Below are 27,558 nucleotides of genomic sequence, written 5' to 3'. Positions count from 1 at the left end.
CAGGACTTCTGGGTTCTAGTCTCAGCTGTGGGAGGGGAGTGGGCTCAGGCAGGTTTAGAGGCCTATCTCTGCCTTCCAGTGAGGGGAGGGAGAGCTCAGCGGTTTGAGCATTGGCCTGCTCAACCCAGGGTTGTGAGTTCAATCCTTGAGGGGGCCACTTAGGGATCTGGGTCAAAAATCTACCTGGGGACTGGACTACATGACCTCCTGTGGTCCCTTCCCACCCTGATATTCTATGATTTTACTATGTGAGCATACATCTGTCTCAGTTCCCCCATAAGGGACGTGGTACTTTTATTTCCATGCAGAAGTTCTCAAGAGTGTGTTAGAAGCAACATTTAAACTGCTTTTTTTCCTGCTAGAGTAGAGCAGGGGCCTAGTCACGCTTGTGCTGTCTCCAGCCACCCCCCTTCTTTAAGGGGGCTTAAATTCCCGCTCTTGCTGAGAGTGGTCCAGCTTCCCCCATAGACAAGGGCTTAGCCTGGCTGAAACTACCCTCATTTAAATCCCCCCTTAAGCTCTCATGGGCATAACCCTGCTGGCCAGCTGCTCCTTGGGGCATTGGACAGGCACTGACTCAAGCTGGTTCCCCTCACGGGAGCAGAGACTCGGGGGGGGGGGGGGGCAGGACACACGAGATCCTGGCTCAAACCATTCCCCTCGGTGGTGCATTGTCTGGTTTCGCTTCCCCACTGCCCTCCGCTGAGGAGAGCGCTGGGCTGAGGTCGGGGGGACGACAGTAGGATGCTTTAGTTAAACAGCAGCTGCCAGCAGAAGCTGAGCGTCCTAGTCTAACCCCTGGCTGGCCTCTCCTAGCCTTCACCCCGTCTGCTGCAGCTGCTGCTTCCTGCCCGAACTGGCTGCCAAACCCAGGGGTCTCCTGCTGTAACCATTAGGCAATTCTTCATCCCTGGGCCACCCAAACTCAGGGGAGCTCCCCTAATGCACTGAGGGCAGCCCAAAACCTGCTCATTTCAGGGGAGAAGGGGGCAGGGGCCGAGAGAGACTTTTCACTTCCTGTAAGTCTCCAATAGCCAGTCTAAGGGGGCAGGGCATGCATCCCCCGAATGGGGGTGAAGGGCCCAGTAGGTGTCTACCACCTGGCCCTCTCCTGGGAAAGGCAACAGCACTCAAGCCCCGGGCTGAGTTCTAGCCCTGCTCCTGCTGCCCCCAGCTACCTCCCCGGCATCCCTCCAGGCACCCCAGTGACAGGAGCAACCCTTCACAGCAGTTATCCAAGCCAGCTGGAAGTCTTTGGTTTATTGCTCCAGCCACTGCTCCTCTGCTGGGAGGGGGAATCCCCCCTGCTCCTCCGTTCCCTTTAACCAGCTCACACCCTCCCACGCTGGCAAAGAGGCGGGGGAAGCTAGACCTGCAGTGGCATTTTGCATTTAAAAAACCCGTAGGCTTGCGGGTGCAATGTGTCCACCAATCTGTCCCACTCCCCCAAGCTTCTGTACACGGAGCAGCCGCCTCCAGCAGCAAGGCAGGAGGGGGCTGGTAGAATACTGCCCTGGCGGAAGCCGCTGAAATCTCTGTATCCACCGTCCTCTGCGGCGGTGGGGCCTGGAAGGCTTTCGGTCTCGGGCTAGTTCCCTTGTCCCCATCCTGCTACCGGCACCGGGGGCCAAGCTCGTGGAGAAATCTCCAGGAACTAGGGTGCGGTCGCTCCTCCATCCTGTGCCGACTTGGCTCTGCAAGCCATGGTTCGTGGTCCGTGCCACGGTGGCGGAGGAAACTCAGGGCTCCGTTTTCCCCGCTGGTTCTAGTTTCTGGGACAGCACCGTGAGGAAGGCATCGAATTTCCTGTAGCGCTCGGCCCAGTCCGCGGCCGCTCCTTTGCTGCCCCAGAATAAGCGGAGCGCAAACTCGGTTTGGAAAGCTTCGAGGAGCTCCGGCGTGGCTTGGAATCCTAGGGAGAGGAGAGACGATACCAGGGAATGGCTGAGGCTCTCGCTCGTTCCTTCCTACGCTGTTTGTGTTATCCCAGGCCGGGGTCCTAAGAACTGGCTTTACTGAAGGCAAGGCCCAGCTCCCCATCCGCTGGAGCTACTCAAACCATTTCCATCAAAGCTGGATTTGAGAATATTACTGTTTGGAGCTGCCTCGGCTGTGCCTTGTGGGAGTTAGCCATGACTGGAGTACAGGTATGGAAGGGTATGTGCTGTTTAGGAAAGACCGAAACAAAGGTAAAGGTGGGGGAGTAGCATTGTATGTCAACAATGAGGTGAAATGTAACGAAATAACTAGCAATGCAATGGATAATACGGAGTCTGTTTGGGCAATGGTGACATTGGGGAAGAAAACTTCTAGAGCGTCCCCTGGGATAGTGATTGGGGTGTGCTATAGACCGCCTGGATCTAGCCTGGATATGGATAGAGAGCTCTTTAATGCTTTTAAGGAGGTACATACTAATAGGAACTGTGTGATCATGGGAGACTTTAACTTCCCGGATATAGATTGGGAAACAAATGCTAGTAATAATAATAGGGCTCAGCTTTTCCTAGACGTGATAGCTGATGAATTCCTTCATCAAGTAGTTGCTGAGCCGACGAGGGGGAATGCCATTTTAGATCTGATTTTGGTGAGTAACGAGGACCTTGTTGAGGAAATAGTTGTAGGGGACAACCTTGGCTCCAGTGATCATGAGCTAATTCGGTTCAAAATAAATGGAAGGATAAACAAAATTGCATCTGAGACTAAGGTTTACGATTTCAAAAGGGCTAACTTTACTAAATTAAGGCGACTAGTTAGGGAAGTGGACTGGACTAACATGTTTAGGGATCTAAATGCGGAAGACGCCTGGGGGTACTTCAGGTTGAAGTTGCAGGAGCTGTCAGAGGCCTGTATCCCGAGAAAGGGAAAACGGGTCGTTGGTAGCAGTTTTAGACCGAGCTGGATGAGCAAGCGTCTCAGAGGGGATTAAGAAAAAACAGAAAGCCTACAAGAACTGGAAAATGGGAGGGATCAGCAAAGAAACCTACCTTATTGAGGTCAGAGGGTGTAGGGAAGCAGTGAGAAAGGCAAAGACCCGGGTGGAAATGGACCTAGCGAAGGGGATTAAAACCAATAGCAAAAGGCTTTTTAGCCATATAAATAGGAAGAAAACCAAGAAGGAAGAAGTGGGACCGCTTAAAATTTTAGACGGAATGGAGATTAGGGATAATCTTGGCATGGCACAATATCTAAACGAATATTTTGCCTCGGTCTTTAATGAGGCTAATGAAGGGCTAAGGAATAGTGGTAGAGGGACTGATGGGAATGAAGATATGGGGGTAGACATTACGGTATCTGAGGTAGAAGCCAAACTTGAACAGCTTAACGGAAGTAAATCGGGGGGCCCGGATAATCTTCATCCTAGAATATTAAGGGAATTGGCGAGTGAAATTGCAAGCCCGTTAGCGATGATTTTTAATAAATCTCTAAACTCGGGAGTTGTACCGTTCGACTGGAGACTAGCTAATGTAGTTCCTATATTCAAGAAGGGGAAAAAAAGTGACCCGGGTAACTACAGTCCTGTTAGTTTAACATCTGTAGTATGCAAAGTCATGGAAAAAATTATAAAGGAGAGAGTGGTTACGGACCTTGAGGCCGATGGCAACTGGGACAAATTACAGCATGGGTTTACGAAGGGTAGATCGTGTCAAACCAACCTGATCTCCTTCTTTGAGAAAGTAACGGATTTTTTAGACAAGGGAAATGCGGTGGATCTAATATATCTCGACTTCAGTAAGGCGTTTGATACGGTGCCGCATGAGGAATTACTGGTTAAATTGGAAAAGATGGGGATCGAAATGAAAATCCAGAGGTGGATAAGGAGCTGGTTAAAGGGGAGACTGCAGAGGGTCGTATTGAAGGGTGATCTGTCGGGTTGGAGGGGGGTTACCAGTGGAGTTCCTCAAGGTTCGGTTTTGGGTCCGATTTTATTTAATCTATTTATCGCCGACCTCGGAACCAATAGAAGGAGTGGGCTGATAAAGTTTGCAGATGACACCAAGTTGGGAGGTATTGCCAATTCGGAAAAGGATCGGGATATCCTCCAGGGAGATTTGGATGACCTTGTAAACTGGAGTATTAGTAACAGGATGAAATTCAATAATGAGAAGTGTAAGGTTATGCATTTAGGGATGAGTAACAAGAATTTTAGTTATAATCTGGGGACGCACCAGTTGGAAGCAACGGAGGAGGAGAAGGACCTAGGAGTCCTGGTTGATAGTAGGATGACTATGAGTAGGCAATGTGATGTGGCGGTTAAAAAAGCTAATGCGGTCTTGGGATGCATTAGGCGAGGTATTACTAGTAGAGATAAGGAGGTGCTAGTCCCGCTATATAAGGCGTTGGTGAGACCTCATTTGGAGTATTGTGTGCAGTTTTGGTCTCCCATGTTTAAGAAGGATGAATTCAAGCTGGAACGGGTACAAAGAAGGGCCACTAGAATGATCCGAGGAATGGAAGGCCTGTCGTATGAAAGGAGACTTGAGGAGCTCGGTTTGTTTTCCTTAACCAAAAGAAGGACAAGAGGAGATATGATTGCACTCTTTAAATATATCAGAGGGATAAATACCAGGGAAGGAGAGGAATTATTTCAGCTCAGTGCTAATGTGAACACGAGGACAAACGGATATAAATTGTCAGTTAGGAAATTTAGGCTTGAAATTAGACGAAGGTTTCTAACCATCAGAGGAGTGCGATTCTGGAACAGCCTACCGAGGGAAACAGTGGGGGCGAAGGACCTCCATGACTTTAAGATTAAGCTGGATAAGTTTATGGAGGGGATGGTATGATAGGATAACGGGGTTAGTCAATAGGTCAGGGTCAATGTTGGGATATTGTTAGCCTTTTTCAGAGGGTCTGGCAGTAGAGTCTTGCCCGCATGCTCGGGGTTCAGCTGATAGCCATATTTGGGGTCGGGAAGGAATTTTCCTCCAGGGTAGATTGGCAGTGTCCCTGGAGGTTTTTCGCCTTCCTCCGAAGCATGGGGCAGGGCTCGCTTGCTGGTGGATTATCTGCTACTTGAAGTCTCTAAATCACGATTTGGAGCATTCAACAGCAGAGTTAAGGGAGAGAATTAGTTCAGGAGTGGGTGGATCGGCTTATGTGGCCTGCATCTTGCAGGAGGTCGGACTGGATGATCATAGTGGTCCCTTCTGATCTTAAATTCTATGATTCTATGATTCTATGAGTTGTAGTGCAGTGGCTGCATATCCACCACCACCTCTGGGGCAGAGCTCTGTTGTTGGACTACATCTCCCATGATGCACCACAGCATCACTTCATGGTGCAGTGAAACAACGGCAGCATGGGAGTCCCAGGTCAGGAGGGGCATCATGGGAGATGTAGTCCAGCTGGGGAACCCAGCCCAGAGAAAATAGGGAGCATGACGAGGCAACTGAACTACAACTCCTATGAGGCTCTGGAAACCCTTCTGCCAGTCCCTGACCCACACAGCTCCCTGCAACCCTACCTTGGAGCTTAGCCTCTGCGGTGGCTTTGTAGGCCCTGGCGCTGGTGGCGATGGAGCGGGCGGACTCCAGCGTGCGTAGGAGGAGGTCGCAGCTGTTCTCATGGTCGCCCCAGAGCTGCTCCCCTTCCATGAGGCTGATGAGAGGCAGGAGGTGCGGGATGGCGACCTCTCCTGGGGAGGAGTTCCCTGCAGCACGGGGACAAGGCGTCAGAGTCACCGCCAAGCAGGGGCCTGTACCCACTCACGTATCCAACCTGTGCCTTGTAGGCCAGGCACTACTGCCCAGACAGATCTGTCCCACCCAGATCTGCCGACAACCCAGATCCTTCGAGCAGCAAACATGCAGACCGTGGCCGCTGGAGCTGGAAGAAGACTCCAGCAGCGGCAGTAGGTCTTTTATCTCAGGCCTCAGTCTCTACAAGTCTAGCCACTGGGGTTGATGCATCAGGCAAACAGGCCCGAAACTGTGGTGGAAGCTGCTTGGATAAAAGGGCACCAGACCCCCCTGCTTCCCCCCAGCCCTCCCCCATGATTGTAGATGCTTCCAGCCGTCACATATTACACCTGGCCGTAGTCAGTTGCAATGGGACACTGTCTGGGTTCGGATGTCTTGGGGAGGGACTAATTCTCTCCCTCTTATTTGAATGATGCTTTGCTGCCTAGAGTAACAAAATGACGAGGACTGGCCATGGAGGGTGAAATATAGCCCTGGTGTAAAGGGTGCATCTACAGACAGCCCAGAGGCTTAGTGCAGAGTATGCTGGAAGAAGAGGATCAGACTCTATTTGAGACAGGAATCCTCTCCCCTGCATGGACAGAAAGACGTCCGCTCCATCTTAGGTACTGATCTGGCACCCACCCCCCTAGCACCTCACTGTCATTAATACATTTATCCTCACAATCCCCATTGTACAGAGGGGGAAACTGAGGCACAGAAGGACTATGTGATTTGTCCACGGGGACACTGGGGCAGAGCAGAGAATTGAAGCTGGTTTTCCCATGTCTCAGGCCAGCACGCTAACCACTGGGCCAGCCATCCTCCTGGACTGGCCAGGGCTCTGGCACAGGGGCATAAAAGGGTATTTAGCACATTTAGGGGACCTGCACCATTTGGCAACAGAGGCGAGGGAGGGGGTCTGGCTGTGATGTGGCCCAGGCTGGTGGGACACAAGCCCAGGTGAGGCCATCCCCCCATCCCCCCCCCCCACCCTAATCCCCACCTCTTCAGGTGTCAGCCACTCCCTGCAGCCCTCTCTTCCTGGGGCGAGATTCACCCCCATGATGCTCCCCCCACATCCCCTCCTCCCCAGCTCATTCCATCCCCTCTCAGGCCCGTGGCCAGGGCACCCGGCGTCTCACCTTCCCCCTGGCTGAGGCGTTTCACGAGGGGCTTGAGGTCCTTCTCGAAGGCGATGGCGCTCTCGGTGTGGCTCTGCCGCAGCTTCTGCCACGTCTGATCCAGCCGCGCAATCTGCGGGGTGGTGGTGGGGACAGGAGTGAGAGGTTGGGGGGGGGGTGCTACGGCGGGTGCCGTGCCTTGGGACAAGCACCACTGACCAGACCCTGGCAACTTACTAGAGGGATGGGCGTCCCGTTCCTTAGGGATAGAGCGAGGCCTTTTGGGTCCCATTATGCTGTAGCAACTCAAGACCCCCGACTGCGCCGGGCGCTGCGCAGACCAACTGACCAAGATGGGGGCCCGCAGTGGACTGGGGGCTGCGCAGGTCCTGGCCGAGATCGGGGGCTCCCCCCTGTGCTGGGCGCTGCACAGACCCATAGACAGTCCTTGCTCTGAACAGCTCACTGTATACACACTCACAGGGCGAGCAGGGGAAACTGAGGCCCAGAGAGGCGAAGTGACCTGTCCAAGGTCACAGGTCTCCTAGTCCATTAGAACAAGTTACCTCCCCACAGTCTCTTCCCCGGGGCTCCATCCAGCAGCCCATGCCCAGGGCTCACAGCCCTGATGAGACAACTCCATGCGCCCCTCGCTATGGGCCAGCCTGAATCAGCCCTCTAGGCCGGCCTCCATGGGGAACAGGAGCTAGTCACCCCCACCCCCCAGCCCGCCCCTCACCTGGGGCAGCTGCAGGCCCTTCATCACGGCCGACAGAGCGAACAGGTCCCCGGCCGAGCCCTTTAGCTCCACGGCCAGCTGGACGATCTTGTGCAGGGTGGCGGCTCGCTCCGCCACGCCCCCCGTGCAGCCCAGGATGTCCACAGCGATGCCCAGGGCAATGAGATGGTGCCTGGAAGGGACAGAGACACCTCAGGGGCTGAGCCCTCCCCCTCGCTAGCAGGGCATGCAGTGGGGCTGACGTTACCTGGGGCAAGCCAAGCAGGTCCGGGCTTGGCTGTGTGTTAAATGGGAGACCTGCAAGGGAACCCTCCCCCGCCCTAGTGTGTAACACAGGGAGGGGCTCAGGAGGGGGAGCGCTCCCTGCTGAGGTCTGGTCTCCACTTAAAACATAGGTCAGCCTAGCTATGGTGCTCAGGGGTGTGAGAAATTCACTTCCCCACCCTCCCCCCCGAACAACATAGATAAGCCGAGCTAAGCCCCAGTGTAGACACCCCTAGGGTGACAGAGGAATTCTTCCATTGCCCTAGTTACTGCCACGGGAAGCGATGGCTTTACTACAGCGCTGGGAAAAACCTCTTCTGCCGTGATGAGGGTCCGCAGTGTGGGTGGAGTGTAGACATGCCCTGAGTCAGTGCAGACCCCAGCGCCCCAGCATGGTGTTCTGGGGGTCTGTGCTGCAGGGAGTGGGGGTTTCAGGAGGGGGCAGTGAGTGCAGATCGCAGTACTGCACCACAGTGCTAGGAGGTGCGTTGCCCTCTTTCACATGAGGCCCTGAGCTTGTCCACACAAACATTTAGTTCGCAGCATGCTGGGGGTGGGAACTTACCCCAGCCAGCCACGCTCTAAGATCTAGTCTCCACTACACACCTGTAACGGTGTAACCATGGCACTCAGGGGTGTGAACCACTCCCTCTCCTCCCCGAGTGACACAGCTATGCCGGCATAGACAGCGCTGTGTGGACAGGAGAGATGCTACCGCCTCTCATGGAAGTGGATTAACTATGCTGATGGGAGAAACTCTCTCCCGTCGGCTTAGAGCAATTTCATTACAGCATCAGCCACCATGTTCTGAGTGTAGACCGGCCCGCCGGATCCCTGCTGGTGCCCACTAGAAGTTCGTTAGTGCGCGTTGATCCAGTCGTGTTTCAAAGAGCACTAGAGCAAAGCGCATTCACGAGCTGGTAGTGCACGTCACGTGGGTGCACAGGGACAGAGCGCACAGGCAGGCTGAAGGGTGCGAGGGGGAGGGAGGCTCCCACCCTAGCTTGCTGCGAACTGAATGTTCATGTAGACAAGACCTTAAGTCTTACCCTGTTCTGTGGTCAGTAAAGGCTTTATCCAGCCATGCCCCGGCCCTGTTTTATTCTAACTTTCCCCTGCGGCTTTAGACTCCAGCTCCTCCTCCTACCAGTGGAAATCCTGCTGTGCAGCTGTTTAGCCACCCTCGTGTCCTCCCCCAGAGGCAGCCGCATTTCAACACTGCTACGCCTCAACCCGCAGCCTCCGTCCCCACACCCTGCTCCCCCAGGCCGGTACCTTTCCAACAGGTCCAGGCGCAGCTGGTTCCCGTGAGGCAGGGTGATCAGCTCCAGACCCGAGCTTACCCCCATCGCCCGCTCCTGCTCCCTGGTCACCCCGGTGATCCTGCCAGCCTGGGGCAAGCAACAAACAAGTGCTGGGGTGAAGACCCGAGACCTGCCGGGACAAAGGGACCCTCCTGCCGGTGGAGGGGAGCCAGATCCAGAGCCCCTGGATACTCCGATCCCCCCATTCCACATTCCCTGGGGAGCGAGCCAGGCTCAAGCAGGGCCATCCAAAGACCAGGGAGGGTGGGTCACCGTCGGTCCATAAGCCACCCCTGACCCATCTCCAGGATCACTGTGCTGCAGGGAGTAGGGATCAATAGGGGGCGCTCTCCTCACCCAGTTACTTCTGACCCCAATGCCCCAGCACAGCACTAGGGGGTGCTGTGCTACAAAGGAGCAGGGCGGGGGGCTCAGGAGGGGGCGCTCGCCCCGCACAGGCAGCGCCGACCCCAACCCGCTCTAACTACCCGGAGCATTGGCCTGCTAAACCCAGGGTTGTGAGTTCAATCCTTGAGGGGGCCATGTAAGGAGCTGGGGCAAAAAATGAGTACTTGGTCCTGCTAGTGAAGGCAGGGGGCTGGACTCAATGACCTTTCGGGGTCCCTTCCAGCTCTGAGATTGGTATATCTCCATATATTATCTCCTGCTTCCTGTTCTCCAGGGCTGCTTCCCATCGGAGCTATGGGGCTCCTACCCATTCCCCTTAGGGTGGGGGTAGGGACAGTTCCACAGCCCCCGAGATTCCCTACACCCCTAAACAACCCCCCCCCCCCGCTCAATATTTAACCCCTTCTGCCCACAGGCTGCAGCTTAGCTAAGCTGGGAGGTCTCAGACTCTGGGAAGGGCCAGTCCAATGGGCCCTCTTGGAGCGGGAGAGCCTGAGGACCATGGGTGAGGCTGGGGCATGAGAGGAGAGGAGCTCTCCTATTAATTGGGCTGGAGAGGCATGAGATGGGGCCACCGGCGCAGGATAACAAGCCCCCCCGGGGGACAGCGGAGCAGCCGCCGTGCCTGGCTGAGGTACGACTGCACAGACCCCAGTGGCCAGTTTTTACCCTGAGGGTCCCATTGCATCCCCAGGGGGTCCTGGGGTCCAGGGCCGTTACAGGCAGGGGGTAACGCCACCCACCCATCCACGCTGACCGGGTGTAGTGTCTGGGTGCTGGGAGCCTGTGATATCCAGATCAATGATCCTGTCTGGCCATAAATTCTATGGCTCTGTGGCATCTTCCGCTAAAAGGATCTCAAAGCACTTTACAAAGAGGCAGTGGTGCCTCACAACCAGCTCACCTCCCCACACCCCACTGCCCTGGAGGGCACTATCATTCCCCCCACCATACAGGCTGGGGAAACTGAGGCACGGGGAAAGGAAGTGACTGGCCCATAGTTGCACAGTGGATTAGCAGCAGAGCTGGGACTGGAACCCAGGAGTCCGGGCACCCTGCCCCCCACCAACTATTAGACTCCAGTCCCCTCCCAGAGCTGGGGATAGAACCCAGGACTCCTGGCTCCCAGTGTCTCCCCTTGCTCTAACCATTACACCCCACTCCCCTCCCAGAGCTAGGGATAGAACCCAGGAGCCCTGGCTCCCAGCTCCCCCTTACCAGACAGTCTATGTAGAGGATATGCAGGGCCATGGTCCGGCAGTCACGTCGGTCGAAAAGGTCCTTGAGCCGTTTGAGGGCGCCAGGCTCCAGAGGCTTGTTGTCGGGGGGCAGGAGGAACGAGTGGAAGCTGTGGGGCTGGAAGGAGGAGGCTGTCTCCAGTAGGGGGCGCACAAAGCCCTCCATCTCCTCCTCATAGCGGCACGGCCGGGGGAGCGGCGCCACCTCGTCCTCGAGGAAGCCAAAGGCCGTGTCCGTGGCCCGGGCCCGGCCACGCCACTTCTCCTCGGTGTGCAGCCGAGCCACGTGGCTCTGCAGGCCGGTCGGGGCTTTGGGCACCAGCTCACAGTAGGTGCTGAGCTGCTCCTGGGAGGCGTCACCCACCAGCATGGAGGGGGCCCGCAGGGGCTTGGGGGGAGCCTTGGAATGCAGCTGGCCCTCCGAGCCGCTCAGGGCTGCACCCCCCTCGGGGTCCAGGCACCGGGGCGCGGTGGGCCGCAGCACGGGGTCGCTGCCAGTGCGGAAGACGGGCGAGGGGGGCGGGAGCTCGCTCCGGTCCTGGGTGCCGGCTGGAGCTTCCGGGCTGCCTGCAGAGGGAGATGGGACCATGTCAGAGAGGGGAGCGGAGCAGCCGGACACATGGACCCCACAGAGCCTGGTTCTGATCTCAGCCAGGACTGGTGTGAATCCGGAGTCGCTCCCCTAAGGACAGGGGAGTTACACCAGCATGAAAGCAGCGGGGTGGCAATCGGAGCTGTGGTGATATGCAGCAGGGCCAGATCCCCCGGCTATAGCTCCACTGGAGTCAATGGAGAGATGCAAATTTACACCAGCTTGAGGATCTGGTTTGTAAGGAGTCCATTATTTGGTGTATTATGGTAACGCCTGAGAACCCATCATGGTCCAGAACCCTGTTGCGCTAGGCGCTGTACATTATCTATTAGATGTATTATGGTAGCACCTAGGCGCCCTGCTCATGGACCAGGAGTGTGCTAGCCAGTGCATTATACATAAGAACCGCCGTACTGGGTCAGACCACAGGTCCATCTAGCCCAGTATCCTGTCCTCTGACCGTGGCCAATGCCAGGTGCCCCAGAGGGAACGAACAGCACAGGTAATCATCCAGTGATCTGCGTCCTGTTGCCCATTCCCAGCTTCTGGCAAACAGAGGCTAGGGACACCATTCCTGCCCATCCTGGCTAATAGCCATAGATGTATCTAGCCTCCATTAACTTATCTAGCCCTTTTTTGAACCCTGTTATAGTCGTGGCCTTCACAACATCCTCTGGCAAGGAGTTCCACAGGTTGATTGTGCACTGTGTGAAAAAATACTTCCTTTTGTTTGTTTTAAACCTGCTGCCTATTAAGGTGTCTATTAGATGTATTACAGTAGCACCTAGGAGCCCTGCTCAATGCACGTGCTAGGCACTGTACATTATCTATTAGGTATATTATGGTACCACCTGGGAGCATTGCACTAGGGAGCTGCACAAATCCTGTTACACCAGCGTCAAACCAACCCCTGCCCTGTACCCCCCCCATGGCAGAAAGGGTTAATACCCCCCCCCAGCAGAGGCAGCCTTTGCCCTTCAGCCCGGCTCCCACGCACCTGTCCGTAGGTTACTGTCTGACTGCGTCGTGTAGAGGGAGGGTCTCTGGCCCAGCTGATCCAGCCCGGTGGGGTGGCTCCCACTCCTGTCTTTCACTCTGCAGGGAGAAGCAGCGACACCGTGAGCCCCAGGCTGCTGCAGACCCCCAAGCTGCAAAGGGCCCACGCCCAGAGTGAAGGGGATGCCGGAGTAATGGGCCCGGCTGGCAGATCTGGGATCCTGCCCTCCGTGCCGGGGCTGGGTTGCTCCACGGAACGTGATCATTCGTGGGGAAGCCAGTTTGGAGCCCGAGTTGCTGGTGTGAATCAGGCACAGCATCAGGGACCAGCCTTTCAGACCCAACCCACAGTGCGGGGGCAGTTTGGCAGACACGGGGTTAATAACCAGGGCAGCCCCTATCCCCTCCCCCCCACCCCCGGCTTCGGAACCCGCTTAGCAAGGAATTGAGCATCACAACCCATCCCCGGATGAGAGGATCAGAAGACCCACTTCACTGATTGGGAAACTGAGGCACAGAAAGGGGAATGGGCTTCCCCCGAGGTCACATTGTGACTCTATGGTACAGCAGGAATAGAACCCCAGGAGTCTTAACTCTGAGTCCTCCCTGCTCAAACCTACCAGACCCCCAACTCCCCTCCCAAGGGCTGGGAACCAAACCCAGGCATCCTGACTCCCAGCCAGTCCCCCACTCTAACCACTAGACCCCACTTCCCTCCTGGAATTGGGCAGAGAACCCAGGAGTCCGGACTCCCAGCCCGTTCCCCGTTCTAACCACTAGACCCCACTTCCTTCCCAGAATTGGGCAGAGAACCCAGGAGTCCAGACACCCAGCCCCAGCTCTAACCAGGGCCATTTCCCATCCCAGCGCTCACCGGAGCAGGTTCCCGTCTGTCACCCTCTCCCCAGCGGTGAGTCTGCGGAGGCTGAGTCTGCGGGAAGCGGCGTCCCCCTTGGCCAGCTCCTGCCCGTCCAGACGGAGCCGGCTGGTGGCCCCGTAGCGCTCCTGCAGCCAGCGCAGCGGCACGTCCCGGTTGACGGGCCGGGAGATCACAGCGCCCGAGGTCTCCGAGACGGGGGTGCGGTTGCCCACGTAGAAGCGCACCAGGGCCGGCACGTTGTCAAACTGGTCCTGCTCGAACTGGAAGAGGGTGCGGGAGTAGCCCAGGCGAGGGCGCAGCACCACCCGGATGATCTTGAAGTGCAGGGTCTCGCCCCGCCAGCAGCACGACAGCACGTAGTCCCCCTGGCTGGAGCCTGAGTCCCGGATCAGGAAATCCCCGTCCTCCCCCAGCAGGGACTCGGCCTCCTGGGGAGACAAGGGCTGTTCATGGGTGGGGATGGCAGGCAGCGGGACTAGTGGTTAGAGCAGGGGGGACTGGGAGTCAGTATTCCTGGGTTCTACCCATGGCTCTGGGAGGGGAGTGGGGTCTAGTGGTTAGAGCAGGGAGGGGGCTGGGAGTCAGGACTCCTGGGTTCTACCCATGGCTCTGGGAGGGGAGTGGGGTCTAGTGGTTAGAACAGAGAGGGGGCTGGGAGTCAGGACTCCTGGGTTCCATTCCCACCTCTGGGAGGAGAGTGGGATCTAGTGGTTAGAGCAGGGAGAGGGCTGGGAGTCAGGACTCCTGGGTTCCATCCCTAGCTCTGTCACTGACTTTCTGTGTGACCTTGGCCAAGTCACTTCCCTTCCCTGCACCTCTGGCTTCCCCTCCGTAAAACAGGGATACTGAGCCTCCCAGGCAGCGGGACTGAGCTCCATGGGGCAGGGCCTCTCTCTGGATCTATGCCGCATCCAGGGCAATGAGGCGTGACCTCAGCTGGGGCCTCTGGGCACTACCATAATACACCTAATAGATCGGAATCGTGGGTACCTCCCGTGGCAGGCAGCCGTGGTACCACGCGTGGCTCCGCAGCTCGTCAGTGCTGAGCTTCAGATCCTCCTCCAGCTCCTTCCTGAGCGTCTCCTTGGCCAAGTCCATGGTCACCTCGGCGTAGGCCTCCTGAGTGGTGAAAGGTCAAAGGTCAGCAGCAACATCTTCCTCCCAGCAACTGGTTTCGTGCCCCCACCCTCCCGGACTCTGACCACCCAGCCTACCCCCTCCCCCAGACCCACGCAGCCTGACCTGTCCCAGCCTCTGACCTCAGGACAGGGCAGTTTCCTACCAGGGTCAGAGAGCAGAGAAGGATCCTCCTCCCCTCCCCCTGCCCTCAGGACTTTGCCCCCAACTCCTGCTGGTCATCCATTAACCCCTTCTCTGCCTGATCCTTTAGCAGAACAGGCGCTACTCATTCCATAGGGCTGAATTAGCATGGCCCGGTGCCAATGGGAACCCCAAGGCGCAGGCCTGCTGGGTCGCCGCCGGTGCCAGCGCCACTTTCACATCCCCAGTGTGCATTACAACAGCACGCAGAGCCTTCAACTGAGATCGGGAGCCACTGTGCCAGGCGCTGCATAGACACACAGCGAGAGACAGGCCCTGCCCCAGCTGAGATCCGGGCCCGTTGTGCCGGGTGCTGCACGGTCACACAGAGAGAGACAGGCCCTGCCCCAGCTGAGATCCGGGCCTGTTGTGCCAAGCGCTGCACGGTCACACAGAGAGAGACAGGCCCTGCCCCAGCTGAGATCCGGGCCCGTTGTGCCGGGTGCTGCACGGACACACAGCGAGAGACAGGCCCTGCCCCAGCTGAGATCCGGGCCCGTTGTGCCGGGTGCTGCACGGACACACAGCGAGAGACAGGCCCTGCCCCAGCTGAGATCCGGGCCCGTTGTGCTGGGTGCTGCATGGACACACAGAGAGAGACAGGCCCTGTCCCAGCTGAGATCAGGGCCTATTGTGCCGGGTGTGCACAGACACACAGCGAGAGACAGCTCCTGCCCCAGCTGAGATCAGGGCCCCATAGTGCCAGGCGCTGCAGACAATGAGAAATAGACAAAATGGTAAAATACAGGCTAACAATCCTTCCTCTCACTTTCTCTCCTTAGACTGTGAGCTCTTCAGGGCAGAGACGGTCTCCCTCTGCCTGAGCAGCACCCGGCATGGCAGGGGCACCCCCAATCTCAACTGGGGCCTGTGCAGCACCCAGCCCGATGGCCGGGGAGGGTGGGGGGCAGGAGGAATCGATCCCAGTTGGGGCCTCGAGACCAGGAGTTCTCAATCCTTTTCTTTCTGCAGCCTCCCCAACATGCTACAGAAACGCCACGGCCCCGCTGTGCCACAACAACTGATGTTCTGCATCTAAAAGCGAGGCCGGCGTTACGGAGTAGCAAGCAGGTGGCAGGGCTTGGGGCCCTGGGCTGCAGGGCTCTGGCTTTCTGCCCTGGGCCCTAGCGAGTCTAATGCGAGATGTGCTTGGCAGACCCCCTGAAGCCTGCTTGCGGCCCCCCCCCCCCCCGCCAAGTGGCACCGGACCCCAGGGTGAGAACCACTGCTCCAGACTCGACTGGAACGTTAGTGCCGGTGGCTTTGTGGGTGACGCTGTGCAAAGAGGCTGAGGAAGAGGGGAAGGCGATAAGAAGCGGGAGTGGAAAGAGCAAAGTGCCAAAAGCAGCCGTGGCCTGTAACCCTCTCGGATCCCTTTACCCTGCGAGGAGCCTGCCTGTTCACCCGGCTCCGGAGGAGTCTAGTCCTCGGGATCAGATCCTCCTCTCCCAACGGTGGCTCCTCCGGACTGTCTGCTCGGGGCGGGCTCCTTCCGGTTCACGCAGCTCCTTGTCTAGGCAGGTTATCAGACGCCGCCGAGCACACCTTGGGATGCCTGGGCGCTGAGTCAGCGGCACTGGGAGCCCGCCAGCAGCCTGTGACCCCGGCAGGCCGGAAGAGTTCCAGCCCAGCGAGCAGGCCCCGCGGTGCAGCTCCAACCGGCTGGCATGCAAGAGCCCTCAGCACAGGGGACGGGGCCGCTGGATACGAGTCTGCACTGCTGCTAACGGGGGAGAGGGCACTGCAGGAGCTGGGGGGTTGCCCTGCAGCCAGCGTGCGCCCCACAAGGTCACTGCACCCTAGTTGCGTATGTGCCTCAGTTTCCCCTCCTCTTGCACCCTGGTGGCACTCAGCGACCACGCAGCTGGGAACAGAATGCAGGAGTCCTGCTCCCCAGGAATGCAGGAGTGCCTCGCCTGGCACTCCCCTTCCAGAGCTAGGACTCCTGGGTTCTAATCCAGTCTCCCCACCACACCAACCGCTAGACCCCACTCCGCTCCCAGAGCCTTGTTGATTCACCTTACTGAACAGAAATCGTTCACCTTCAGCCTTGGATCCAGGATCCCCACGTCCCTCTAGTCCTTTCCTAGGGCTTCGGTCACCCTCGGATCAGGACCCCCTGCTAGCCTTGCTCCTGGGCTCCTGCCCCAGCCCCCCTGTGCAGAGCCCCCCTTCTCCTCCACCCACCCCGGACTGCCCCAGCCTCTTCTCAACCGACACGGACTACAAGCTTCTACTTATGGAGACCCCCAATAAGTCACATGATTCTTCACAGCTGTGGTCCCTAAAGTCAGAGGCTGCGTCTTGGGGCTCCCAGTCACACGATCTCTACAGCATCTCCCCACAGCCAGCGCTCCTGCCCCACTCCCCACAGCGCCCCCTGCTGGGAGAGGCCAGGGCTGGGGTTGCTGGGAGCTCCCCCCACAGCCAGCGCTCCTGCCCCGCTCCCCACAGCGCCCCCTGCTGGGAGAGGCCAGGGCTGGGGTTGCTGGGAGCTCCCCCCACAGCCAGCACTCCTGCCCCGCTCCCCACAGCGCCCCCTGCTGGGAGAGGCCAGGGCTGGGGTTGCTGGGAGCTCCCCCCACAGCCAGCACTCCTGCCCCGCTCCCCACAGCGCCCCCTGCTGGGAGAGGCCAGGGCTGGGGTTGCTGGGAGCTCCCCCCACAGCCAGCGCTCCTGCCCCACTCCCCACAGCGCCCCCTGCTGGGAGAGGCCAGGGCTGGGGTTGCTGGGAGCTCCCCCCACAGCCAGCGCTCCTGCCCCGCTCCCCACAGCGCCCCCTGGTGGGAGAGGCCAGGGCTGGGAGCTCCCCCCACAGCCAGCACTCCTGCTTCACTCACCACAGCGCCCCCTGCTGGGAGAGGCCAGGGCTGGGCTAACCTACATTTCCTACAGTGGTACTTCTACAACAGAGATGGCAGAGGGATCCCAAATTCCGTGGGTCACAAACTGAGACTCTGAGCTCCCTGTGCTGCTGCCACGTGGCTCACCCAGCCCCCTTGGCCCCACACACCGTCCTTCCCTGTGGCCTGGGTGTGTCTCCGTATCCCGGCACTGCCCTGCCCAACCAGCTGCTTTGCCGCGACGGGAACCCTAGAGCAGTGGTTCCCAACTGGGGGGGCCATGAGCAGCTTTTGGGGGGGCCACCAAAAGGAACCAGAGGGGGGCCAGCGTTAGACTTGCTGGGGCCCAGGTCAGGAAGCCGAAGCCTTAGCTTCACGGGGGCCCCCTGTGTTGTGGGGCCAGGAGCGGCGCCAGGGTTTCTAGGCAGAATTCGGGGGGGTGGCATTTTGTGTGCTCCCCACGGGGCGCGCGGGAGCTTCCGGTTCCACTCCCACCGCACCGCCAAAGAAGGACCCTCCACCGAAATGCCGCAGGCGACAGCGGCAGTCATTGAGCTGCTCAATTGCCTGCCGCTGTTTTCCGCAGCACGTCAGCAGAAGGTCCTTCTTCGGCGGCGCGACGGGAGCGGAACCGGAAGGTCCCGTGTGCCCCGTGGGAAGCGCACAAAATGCCGCCCCCCCAAATCCGGGCACCCTAGGCGACCACCTAGGGTCACCTAATGGAAGTGCCGGCCCTGTGTGGGGCCCTGGGCAATTACCCTGCTTGCTACCCCCTAACGCCGGCCCTGGCTTTTAATCTACTGGATATGCAGAAAAACAGAGGTTGTGACACAGGTGGGCCATGGAATTTGAATAGCGGGGGGGGGCTCAGAAAGAAAAAGATTGAGAAGCCCTGCCTAGGCTTGGAGCATCGATATACCCATGGGTGCCACACCCAAGCTGGACGGACCCTCTGCCCCCATTAGATGACATGATCCAGCCGTCACTTCCCAGGTCCCTGCCAATCTGGGCCAGGGGGAGATTCCTGCCCGACCCCAGATCTGCTGATCAGTTTGACCCTGAACAGGTGAGCAAGACCCACCAGCCGGACAGCCAGAAAGAGGGTTCTCTGGACCTCCTCAGAGCACTGGGCCCCATGGTGTCCCATCTCCAGCTATGGGGTGCTGCAGCATGGGCCACCCGCCCAGCTCTGGCATCAGCCAAACTCTACCTCCAGCCCTGAGCCCACTCAGCGGCATTTTGCAGCCGATGTCCACAGGACTAGGATCAGGCCCTGAGCGTGGGCAGCGGTCCGTTCTCATGACTCCCAGCCCCATGCGTTAGCTACCCGACCATCCACACCGCTCACACGTGGGACTGGGAGGGAGCATTTGCCCACGGTGGCATCATCCTGCAGACGCCAGGGTGCTCTGCCCCCCTGAATCTTGGCACAGGGTTCCCACAGGAGGGACACAAGCCCATATGGACCGGGGCTCAGACCTACCTGTTCATTCAACACAGGTGCTGCTGAGCTGCCAAGGGTGGGCACCAGCTGCTCCAGACCTGTGCTGGAATCAGGGAGGCAAAGACCCCCAAGAGGAATGATGTTCCAATGATTTTGGCCCTAGCCTAGGACTTAGGAGACCAAGGTTTTAATCCCTGCTCTGCCACAGACTCCCAGGGTGACCTTCAGCAAGTCACGTAGCCTCTCCGAGCCTCAGTTTCCCCAGTGCCCTGCATCAGATGTGGGATGGGAGGATAACTATGTTAAAGACCGCGCAGGGCTTTGAGATCTGCTTGTGAAAAGCACCGTGTAAGAGCGCTGATTATATCCCCTGCTCAGCCAGCCAGCCCTCTGCTTCCTTTGATCCTTGCGGCAGAGCTGCCAAGACAAAATTCCTGCCAAGGTCAGGGCCAGGCTCCCGTCTACAGAAAGGGCTGACTGTGACGGAGCGATTCTGGCGGGACCCAACTGAGAGTGCCAAATCAGGACCAATTGCTCAAACAGGGCAGTCACAGCCCTAGGCTGGGGTTTTTCCACCTCTAAGGCAAACCAAACCAGCCAGACAAAAAGGACTTTGGTCTCACCCCACTGGCTAACCACAAGTCACACAAGCAATTTCCTTAGACACTCCAGTCTCCCAGCATCACCACCAGTGCACTCGTCCTGGGGATGAATGGTTATGAAAACCAACACCCCAATAAAAGAAAAAAGGTTCCCTCAATCCCAAAGGACCAAGCCCCAGACCCAGGTCAATATACACATCAGATCTTACCCACAAATCACGCTGTTGCCAATCCTTTAGAATCTAAAATCTAAAGGTTTATTTACAAAGGGAAAAAGGTAGAAATGAGAGGTAGAATTGGTTAAATGGAATCAATTACATACAGTAATGGCAAAGTTCTTAGTTCAGGCTTGCAGCAGTGCTGGAGTAAACTGCAGGTTCAGATTAAGTCTCTGGAACATCCCCCACTGGGATGGGTCAACAGTCCTTTGTGCAGAGCTTCAGTTTGTAGCAAAGTCCTTCCAGAGGTCAGAAGCAGGATTGAAGACCAGATGGAGATGAGGCATTAGGCTTATATAGACTTTTCCAGGTGTAAGAATCTCTTTGTCTTCACTGTGGAAAATTACAGCAAAATGGAGCCTTGAGTCACATGGGCCAGTCCCCGCATACTTTGCTGAGTCACAAGGCGTGGCTGCCTTCTCTCCATGGGTCAATTTTGTAGCCGATGGCCCTTTAATGGGCCATCAAACCAGCTATGCAGGGCTGACATCAGCTTGTCTGGGACACTTCCCAGAGGCAGAGCATAAAACCAAGTATAGACATTACAGAGCCAATACTTATAACTTCAACTACAAAATTATACACAGACATACAGACAGCATAATCATAACCAGCAACCCAGAACCTGGTCTTAGACACCTTATATGACCCCCTTTACTCAGGATTTGGTGCCACTACAGGACCTTGGTTGCAACCCATGTTCTATATGGTCCCCGTTTATATCAATACCGTCACACCCCCAACGCAAAATTGATGCAGGAAGGGATGACAAAACATCGCTGACTGCATCCCAAGAGCCCCCTTTCCTTGGGTCTGTCTCACTACAGCTAGTGTTGGGCTAGAGGCCATACCAGTGTATAACCGAAATGGTTTATCAAGGTCATGTTCAATAACATGAATGGATCTCTTTACAAACTTAAGGTATAACTTGGTTAGCTTTTGCAGCATGGTTCCTGTATGTTTCATGTGATCTTGCCAAGAGCTAAAGAAAACAGCTACTTTATCCATACCAGCCTTGGCCAATGTTTTGAACCCAATTAACATTAAACCAATGTAGATATTGATGTTGTTCATAGTACAGGACTCTTGGCATTTAGCCATGAAAGCAATACGGTAGTGTGCCTCAGTTTCCCCTTTCATACAGCACATCAGGTCTGGAATGTATTTTCCCCTGTGAAAAGTTCCAACACTGTTTACAGGCATTAACTGTGAAACATCAGTATAGCACGGCCCTTTAACATAAAGTGTGTTTTCATGTATTCCTTTCAACATGTTCCAGGGATTTTCCAAAAGATTAGGCCCATTGTACATTGTTACAGTTCTTGGCAATAGCAACACATTAGTTACAAAAATTAGCATTAGCAATAACAACAAATTCATTGCAAGTGTCCATTTACAATCATATTTGTCATGCCATACCCTTGGCTCAATACCATTGGAGTTTGGGCATTTTAGGGTTAACCTGTGGCTTCCCTTTGCAAAATTCAGTCTTCTCTCTCCTTCCGGATTAAACCCTGATTTCTCTTGCTTAACCGAATTCACTGGCTGATGGGGTGGGCCCTCTGTGCTAACAGCTATTAGCAATTCTTTCTTCTCCCTGCCAGCCAAGTAATTTGCATTAACACAGACACTAGCTTTTAACTCTTCAGCTGCAGTAAACTGCTTGCACAGGCTATCATGAGGATTCCTTTCCCTAGGAGCTTCTCTAAGCAGCAATTCACCCCTCACAGAAATTCTGCCCTTCCCCTCTCCACCTAGGGCTTGCTCTACAGGAACACTTCCCTGAGCAACCACAGCCGCTTTCTGGGTCTCACTTATACTTAGATTCACTTCAGGCCCCACAGGCGGATTTCTACACAATCCCCTTTTAGGCACACCTACAGACTTTCTAGATAACAGGTCAGAAGCAGTCTCCTTCCCTTGGCCATGAACAAGTTCAGGAATCTTTTCCTTCTTGCTACAAGTTGTCAAACTGTCAGTCGGTAACACAATTAAATCACCTTTATGCTCTCCTTGTGCCCTGGCTGGGGTATCACCCTGATCAGACAGAGTTGCTGCACCCTTTTCCAACCACACATTAACAACTGGCAAACTACAAGCACCAGAATTGTCTGTTCTCTGGGATTTTGCTAAGACACTAACTGGATGCAACCTAGTCACAGTGCCATTCTCCCAAGCAGACACAAACTCAGGACCATTCCCTTCCTGGGCTTTACCTGTATTTACAACCCACTCCGAGACAACTAAATCACCCTCAACCATCACAGGCTGAAAGGCCCCTTCTGTCTGCTTCACAGACACAGAAGAGCCGGAGACACATTCTCCTTCACCAGGCACACAGCTTGGGATTTCATTTCCCTTGTCCCAGCACACATGGCTGTTCACAGACAACTGCTTGGAGACCGAGATAGCTTCCTTCATAGGCAAGTCAATACCCCTGACAGAGACAGGCACATTCCCTCCACTGTCACATTTCTCCACACAGGAAACAGGTAAGGGATATGGACACTTATCTTCCACTATCCCTCCCTTCCCAAACTGCTGATTAGACAAAGCCATCAGCTCACAAGGCTGCCTAGGCTCCTCCAAACCTTCCCTACCAGGCACATTGCCTCTCCCAACAGATAAGCTGCTGCTCTTTTCACTACACTGAGCTACTTTTAGCAAATCACAGTTACCCATTTCAGGTTTACTTCTACAAGCTGCACTAGCCACCAATCCGTTACCCATTACAAATTTACCCTCTCCTTCCTCAGTTAGGGATTTAACCTGAGAAACATTTTCCTCCCCAATGAGATCTTTCTGCTCTTGATCTAACTCCAGATTTCCTTCTGAGACATCAGACAGACATTCAGAAACTTCATTCCCAGACACGCTGCTTCTTGGCACAGACAAACCTTTGGAGCAACCCACCTCAGGCAAATCATTGCCCACACTAGACACAGGTTTAAGATCATTCCTCTCCTGTGACTGGCTACCTGGATTGAACAAAGCTTTAACATTTTCCCCAATTAAAAGATCTTTAGGCAATAACTTCCTGACGCCAGCTATCACTTCATGCTGAGCCCCATTCCACTCAAGGTGGATTCTGGCTAAAGGCACACGGACAGTAAACTCACAGAGGATCACAACATTCACACTCTGATTTGGTAAATAATCTTCCTCTTTGACCAGATCTGCTTTAACAAGAGTGATGTTAGAAGCCATAATTTGCCCTAAACAGCTTTTACCATTGACTTTTACACATTCTATGAATTTTCCATTACCACTCCCATCCATAGCACTGGCACAATTTATGGGGCCACCCCCTACTGAACACACAGTAACAGCATTGACATAAAAGGTGGCATTGTTGGGGTACATTTGGTTATCCCCACACAACTGCTCAGAGTTATACAACATACCAACATTGTTACAAACTGGACTTTCAAGAGGATACAGTCTCTGCTGTTCTTCCATTGCTTTTTTGACTTGGAGTTGGAGTCTAGCTGTCTCCTGTTGCATCTGTCGAGTCTCCTCCTCAGCAGCCAGCAGCTCTTTCTTTCTCTCAGCAGCCTCTCTCTCCAGCTGGGCCAAGACTTGCTTCTCTTCCATTCGAATTTTTGCCAATTCTTGCTCATAATCAAACTGCAGGCTGTCTCTCAAGGCTTGCAGTTTCCTTGCTTTTCCTGATGCTTTCTGTCTCATGGTCACTGATCTTTAACCAACCAAACTCTCAATCCCAAAGCTAAAATTTGGATAGCGTGGGGTTCTGACCCAAAGCTTAATTGACCTGGTTCTGTGGATCCAAGCACGACTACGCCACTGTGACGGAGCTGTTCTGGCGGGACCCAACTGAGAGTGCCAAATCAGGACCAATTGCTCAAACAGGGCAGTTACAGCCCTAGGCTGGGGTTTTTCCACCTCTAAGGTAAACCAAACCAGCCAGACAAAAAGGACTTTGGTCTCACCCCACTGGCTAACCACAAGTCACACAAGCAATTTCCTTAGACACTCCAGTCTCCCAGTATCACCACCAGTGCACTCGTCCTGGGGATAAATGGTTATGAAAACCAACACCCCAATAAAAGAAAAAGGTTCTCTCAATCCCAAAGGACCAAGCCCCAGACCCAGGTCAATATACACATCAGATCTTACCCACAAATCACGCTGTTGCCAATCCTTTAGAATCTAAAATCTAAAGGTTTATTTACAAAGGGAAAAAGGTAGAAATGAGAGGTAGAATTGGTTAAATGGAATCAATTACATACAGTAATGGCAAAGTTCTTAGTTCAGGCTTGCAGCAGTGCTGGAGTAAACTGCAGGTTCAGATTAAGTCTCTGGAACATCCCCCACTGGGATGGGTCAACAGTCCTTTGTGCAGAGCTTCAGTTTGTAGCAAAGTCCTTCCAGAGGTCAGAAGCAGGATTGAAGACCAGATGGAGATGAGGCATTAGGCTTATATAGACTTTTCCAGGTGTAAGAATCTCTTTGTCTTCACTGTGGAAAATTACAGCAAAATGGAGCCTCGAGTCACATGGGCCAGTCCCCGCATACTTTGCTGAGTCACAAGGCGTGGCTGCCTTCTCTCCATGGGTCAATTGTGTAGCCGATGGCCCTTTAATGGGCCATCAAACCAGCTATGCAGGGCTGACATCAGCTTGTCTGGGACACTTCCCAGAGGCAGAGCATAAAACCAAGTATAGACATTACAGAGCCAATACTTATAACTTCAACTACAAAATTATACACAGACATACAGACAGCATAATCATAACCAGCAACCCAGAACCTGGTCTTAGACACCTTATATGACCCCCTTTACTCAGGATTTGGTGCCACTACAGGACCTTGGTTGCAACCCATGTTCTATATGGTCCCCGTTTATATCAATAACGTCACAGCCCTCTACACCAGAGCCAGCCAGCGCAACTTCCCAGCTCTATAGAGCCCAAGCCCAGACCCCGCGGCTAATTCCCCTCACTGTTAAAAACGTGATTATTTGCAGCATGAATTTGTCTGGCCTCGGCTTGCAGCCGCTGCATCTCTTCCTGCTAAATGTAACGGCTGCCTAGGATAGGTGCTTCTAGGCTGTGATCAAGTCTTAACCTTCTCTTGGACAAGTTAAACACATCAGGCTGCTTAATTCTCTCAGCGTCAGGCCGGTTTGAATCACTCACATTAAGGGACACAAGAATCTATGACTTACAGGCAACTCCGGGGTATCACGCGAGGGGATGCCCAGTCTGACAGGGCATCCAACCCTCCAGGACCATTCACCACCGGGTCGGATAGGTCTCCACCCTCCAGAACTCACGCCAAGCCCCCCGCAGAGATGCTTCCTCCTAAAAGGAGATGAGATTCAGATCAGAAGCCCCCTGGGAAGAAACTGATTGGCAGGACAAGTGAGATGAAAGGTCGGGCGGCTCCCAAGCTCTTCGTTCCCGCACCCCCCCCCCCATCAGCAAAGAATGAAAGAGACAGATAAAAAAGTCACAGGGAGACATGGTACATGCTGGACCCCGATTGTTACCCGTGGGGCAGACTGAAAAAGCAGCTAGCCAGGTGAGTGCACCAGCCACACTCCACGGAGAATGGGGAGACGTGGGGCCAGCGTCTGACCTCGGCTAGGGCAGTGCAAATCCAGAGTCACTCCAGTGACATCCATGGATTGACGCCATTGTTTGGATTGAATGCAACAGGGACTGGGGAGCAGGGTGGGGGATACTAGGCTGGCTGTGACAGATCAGACCAATGGGCCCATCAAGGGTGAGGCAATAGGGAGCTAGATGGGTCCATTGAGCTGATCCAGGGTGGGGTGGGCAGGATACCAAGTTAGGTGGGCCCATTGGCCTGACCTGGCACCATGGTGTGGGCGGGGAGGGAGGAGGCAGGATACTGGGTTAGGTGGGCCCATTGGCCTGACCTGGCACCATGGTGTGGGCGGGGAGGGAGGAGGTGGGATGCCGGGCTAGGTGGGCCCATTGGCCTGACCTGGCACCATGGTGTGGGCGGGGAGGGAGGAGGTGGGATACCAGGCTAGGTGGGCCCATTGGCCTGACCTGGCACCATGGTGTGGGAGGGTAGGGAGGAGGCGGGATACCGGGTTAGATGGGCCCATTGGCCTGACCTGGCACCATGGTGTGGGCGGGGAGGGAGGAGGTGGGATACCGGGCTTGATAGGCCCATTGGCCTGACCTGGCACCATGGTGTGGGCGGGGCGGGGAGGGAGGAGGCGGGATACCGGGCTTGATGGGCCCATTGTTCTGATCCTGCAGGACAGTCCCTATGTCCCAGCCCCTGAATTCCATGTCACTAGATGAGCGGCAATGCAGGGGCCTCGTGATGCTGTAATTTTCCTGGCTCTCACCACCCTTCTAATCCCCCGGCGCAGCCCCATTGGACGGGAGCTGCATGCCCGGCTCAGGACATGGCCTTGGCCCTGTGGCTCCATCCCTGGAAATCGTAGAATCATAGACTATCAGGGTTGGAAGGGACCTCAGGAGGTATCTAGTCCAACCCCCTGCTCAACGCAGGACCAATCCCCAACTAAACCAGACACAAAGGGCTGGGCGGCCGCACAATGGGGAGGAAATCCTCCACCCTGGTGTGCTTCCCCCCAGCCATCACAGGCCCGGTTTGTTGGAACAACACCAGCCCTGAGGCAGGCGCAGGGATTGGATTCTCCTCCCACACTCTCCAGGGATCTCAGCCGGTGTAAATCAGCCACAACTCCAAAGGAGCAGAGCCAGGGATCTGGCCCCATTAACTCCAGCAGAGCAACACCCATTTACATGGGGGCAAACGGAAAACTGGCAAAGGGAATGGACACCAACGACTGGACAATGGAGCCAGTGCGACCGCCGGGGAAGGAAGCCGATCACTCGAAATAAGTGACGTAACACATGTGTTCGTTCCGATCAGCCACCGCCCACCGCCTCCGGCGTAGCCTGTGCCAGGGCTCTGTGGGCACCGCGTGCCCCTGACCACAGCACAGGCATGACACATGCTGGCCATGTGCTGATTTCAGATACTCCAGGGTAAATCCAGGGTCCCCCTCCAACTGCCACGGGGTCGGAGCTGAACCAGGCCCTATACCCACTGCAGATAGATCATCACACAGCCAAAGCCCCTCTTCCAAGGGCTAGATAAGGGGGTTATGCTTTTAACCCAGCTGTAGGGTGTGTGTGTGTGTGTGGGGGGGTGTTACCAGCAAACCAAGGGTGCTGGGGTGGGGGCAGGGTATGCAGGGGATTTAGGGAGCGCTCCAGTCTATTTCTGGGGAAACAATCTGAAAAATGGCGGTGGGGAACAGAGATAAGATTCCCCTAGGCTGGGGGGGGGGACGTCTTTGCTAAAATGCTCCCCCAAAACAAATCTCCCCCAGCCCTGTAACTGGGAACCCCATCAGGGCAGGAGCCAGTGGGAACGTCTCCCATCTCACTGCCAGGGCAGGGGTCCCCAGAATGGATCCCCACCCCAGATCCTGGCCACCTCCTATAGGCCAGGGCTCCCCCCCTCTCAGATCTGACCTCCCGGGCAGTCCCCCACCCCGATCTGGCTCGTTTCCTTTCCTATAGGGTAGGGTCCCCACCCAGATCTCACTTCCAGACACCCCTCATCTGAATCTCCTATGGGTAGGGTCCCCCGCCATCTCACCTCCCGGGCAGTCCCCCACCCCGATCTCACCTCCAGGATACCCCCCCCCCCCGATTCTAGCCGCTCCCCAAGACAGAAGCAACCCCCCTGGAGATCCACCCCGGCAGGGCTCCCCCTTCCCGTCCAGGGCAGGCGCAGGGGCGGGTGTCTCCCCCGAGTCCCCCGTACCTGAGCGGCAGGGGCGCAGCGCTGCGCTAGGGGGTCCCGTGCGCGGCTCCGGCTCCCTCCAGCCCCGACAGGTCCCCGCCAGCCCCGGGCTCTCCGCTCTCC

At 55.9% G+C, this 27,558-nt stretch overlaps 1 protein-coding gene and 1 pseudogene across 3 annotated transcripts; one reads left to right on the top strand and one right to left on the bottom strand.

Annotated features, from left to right (window-relative positions):
• The window catches only part of LOC123353777, an 824,880-nt pseudogene that overhangs the window by 101,795 nt on the left and 695,527 nt on the right, over positions 1–27,558 (top strand).
• Positions 292–27,558, bottom strand: LOC123353571 (breast cancer anti-estrogen resistance protein 3 homolog). 3 transcript variants are annotated; one of them, XM_044994769.1, is made up of 11 exons: positions 27,457–27,558; positions 24,839–24,974; positions 14,214–14,342; positions 13,218–13,651; positions 12,345–12,442; positions 10,736–11,322; positions 9,081–9,196; positions 7,542–7,713; positions 6,824–6,935; positions 5,465–5,650; positions 292–1,912 (listed from the first exon to the last, which is right to left on the bottom strand). In XM_044994769.1, the coding sequence occupies exons 3-11, from the start codon at positions 14,319–14,321 to the stop codon at positions 1,740–1,742; spliced, it is 1,986 nt and encodes a 661-aa protein (XP_044850704.1). In that variant the 5' UTR covers positions 14,322–14,342; positions 24,839–24,974; positions 27,457–27,558; the 3' UTR covers positions 292–1,739. The 3 variants fall into 3 exon arrangements, with proteins under 3 accessions (XP_044850704.1, XP_044850705.1, XP_044850706.1); XM_044994771.1 differs by lacking the exon at positions 292–1,912 and adding an exon at positions 1,981–2,164; XM_044994770.1 differs by lacking the exons at positions 24,839–24,974; positions 27,457–27,558 and adding an exon at positions 15,924–15,992.

The sequence above is a fragment of the Mauremys mutica genome, chromosome 20, assembly GCF_020497125.1.
Source record: "Mauremys mutica isolate MM-2020 ecotype Southern chromosome 20, ASM2049712v1, whole genome shotgun sequence".
NCBI classification, from domain to species: Eukaryota; Metazoa; Chordata; order Testudines; family Geoemydidae; genus Mauremys; species Mauremys mutica.
The sequence above is the reverse complement of the archived record's forward strand: the minus strand, read 5'-3'. Positions and strand labels throughout refer to the sequence as shown.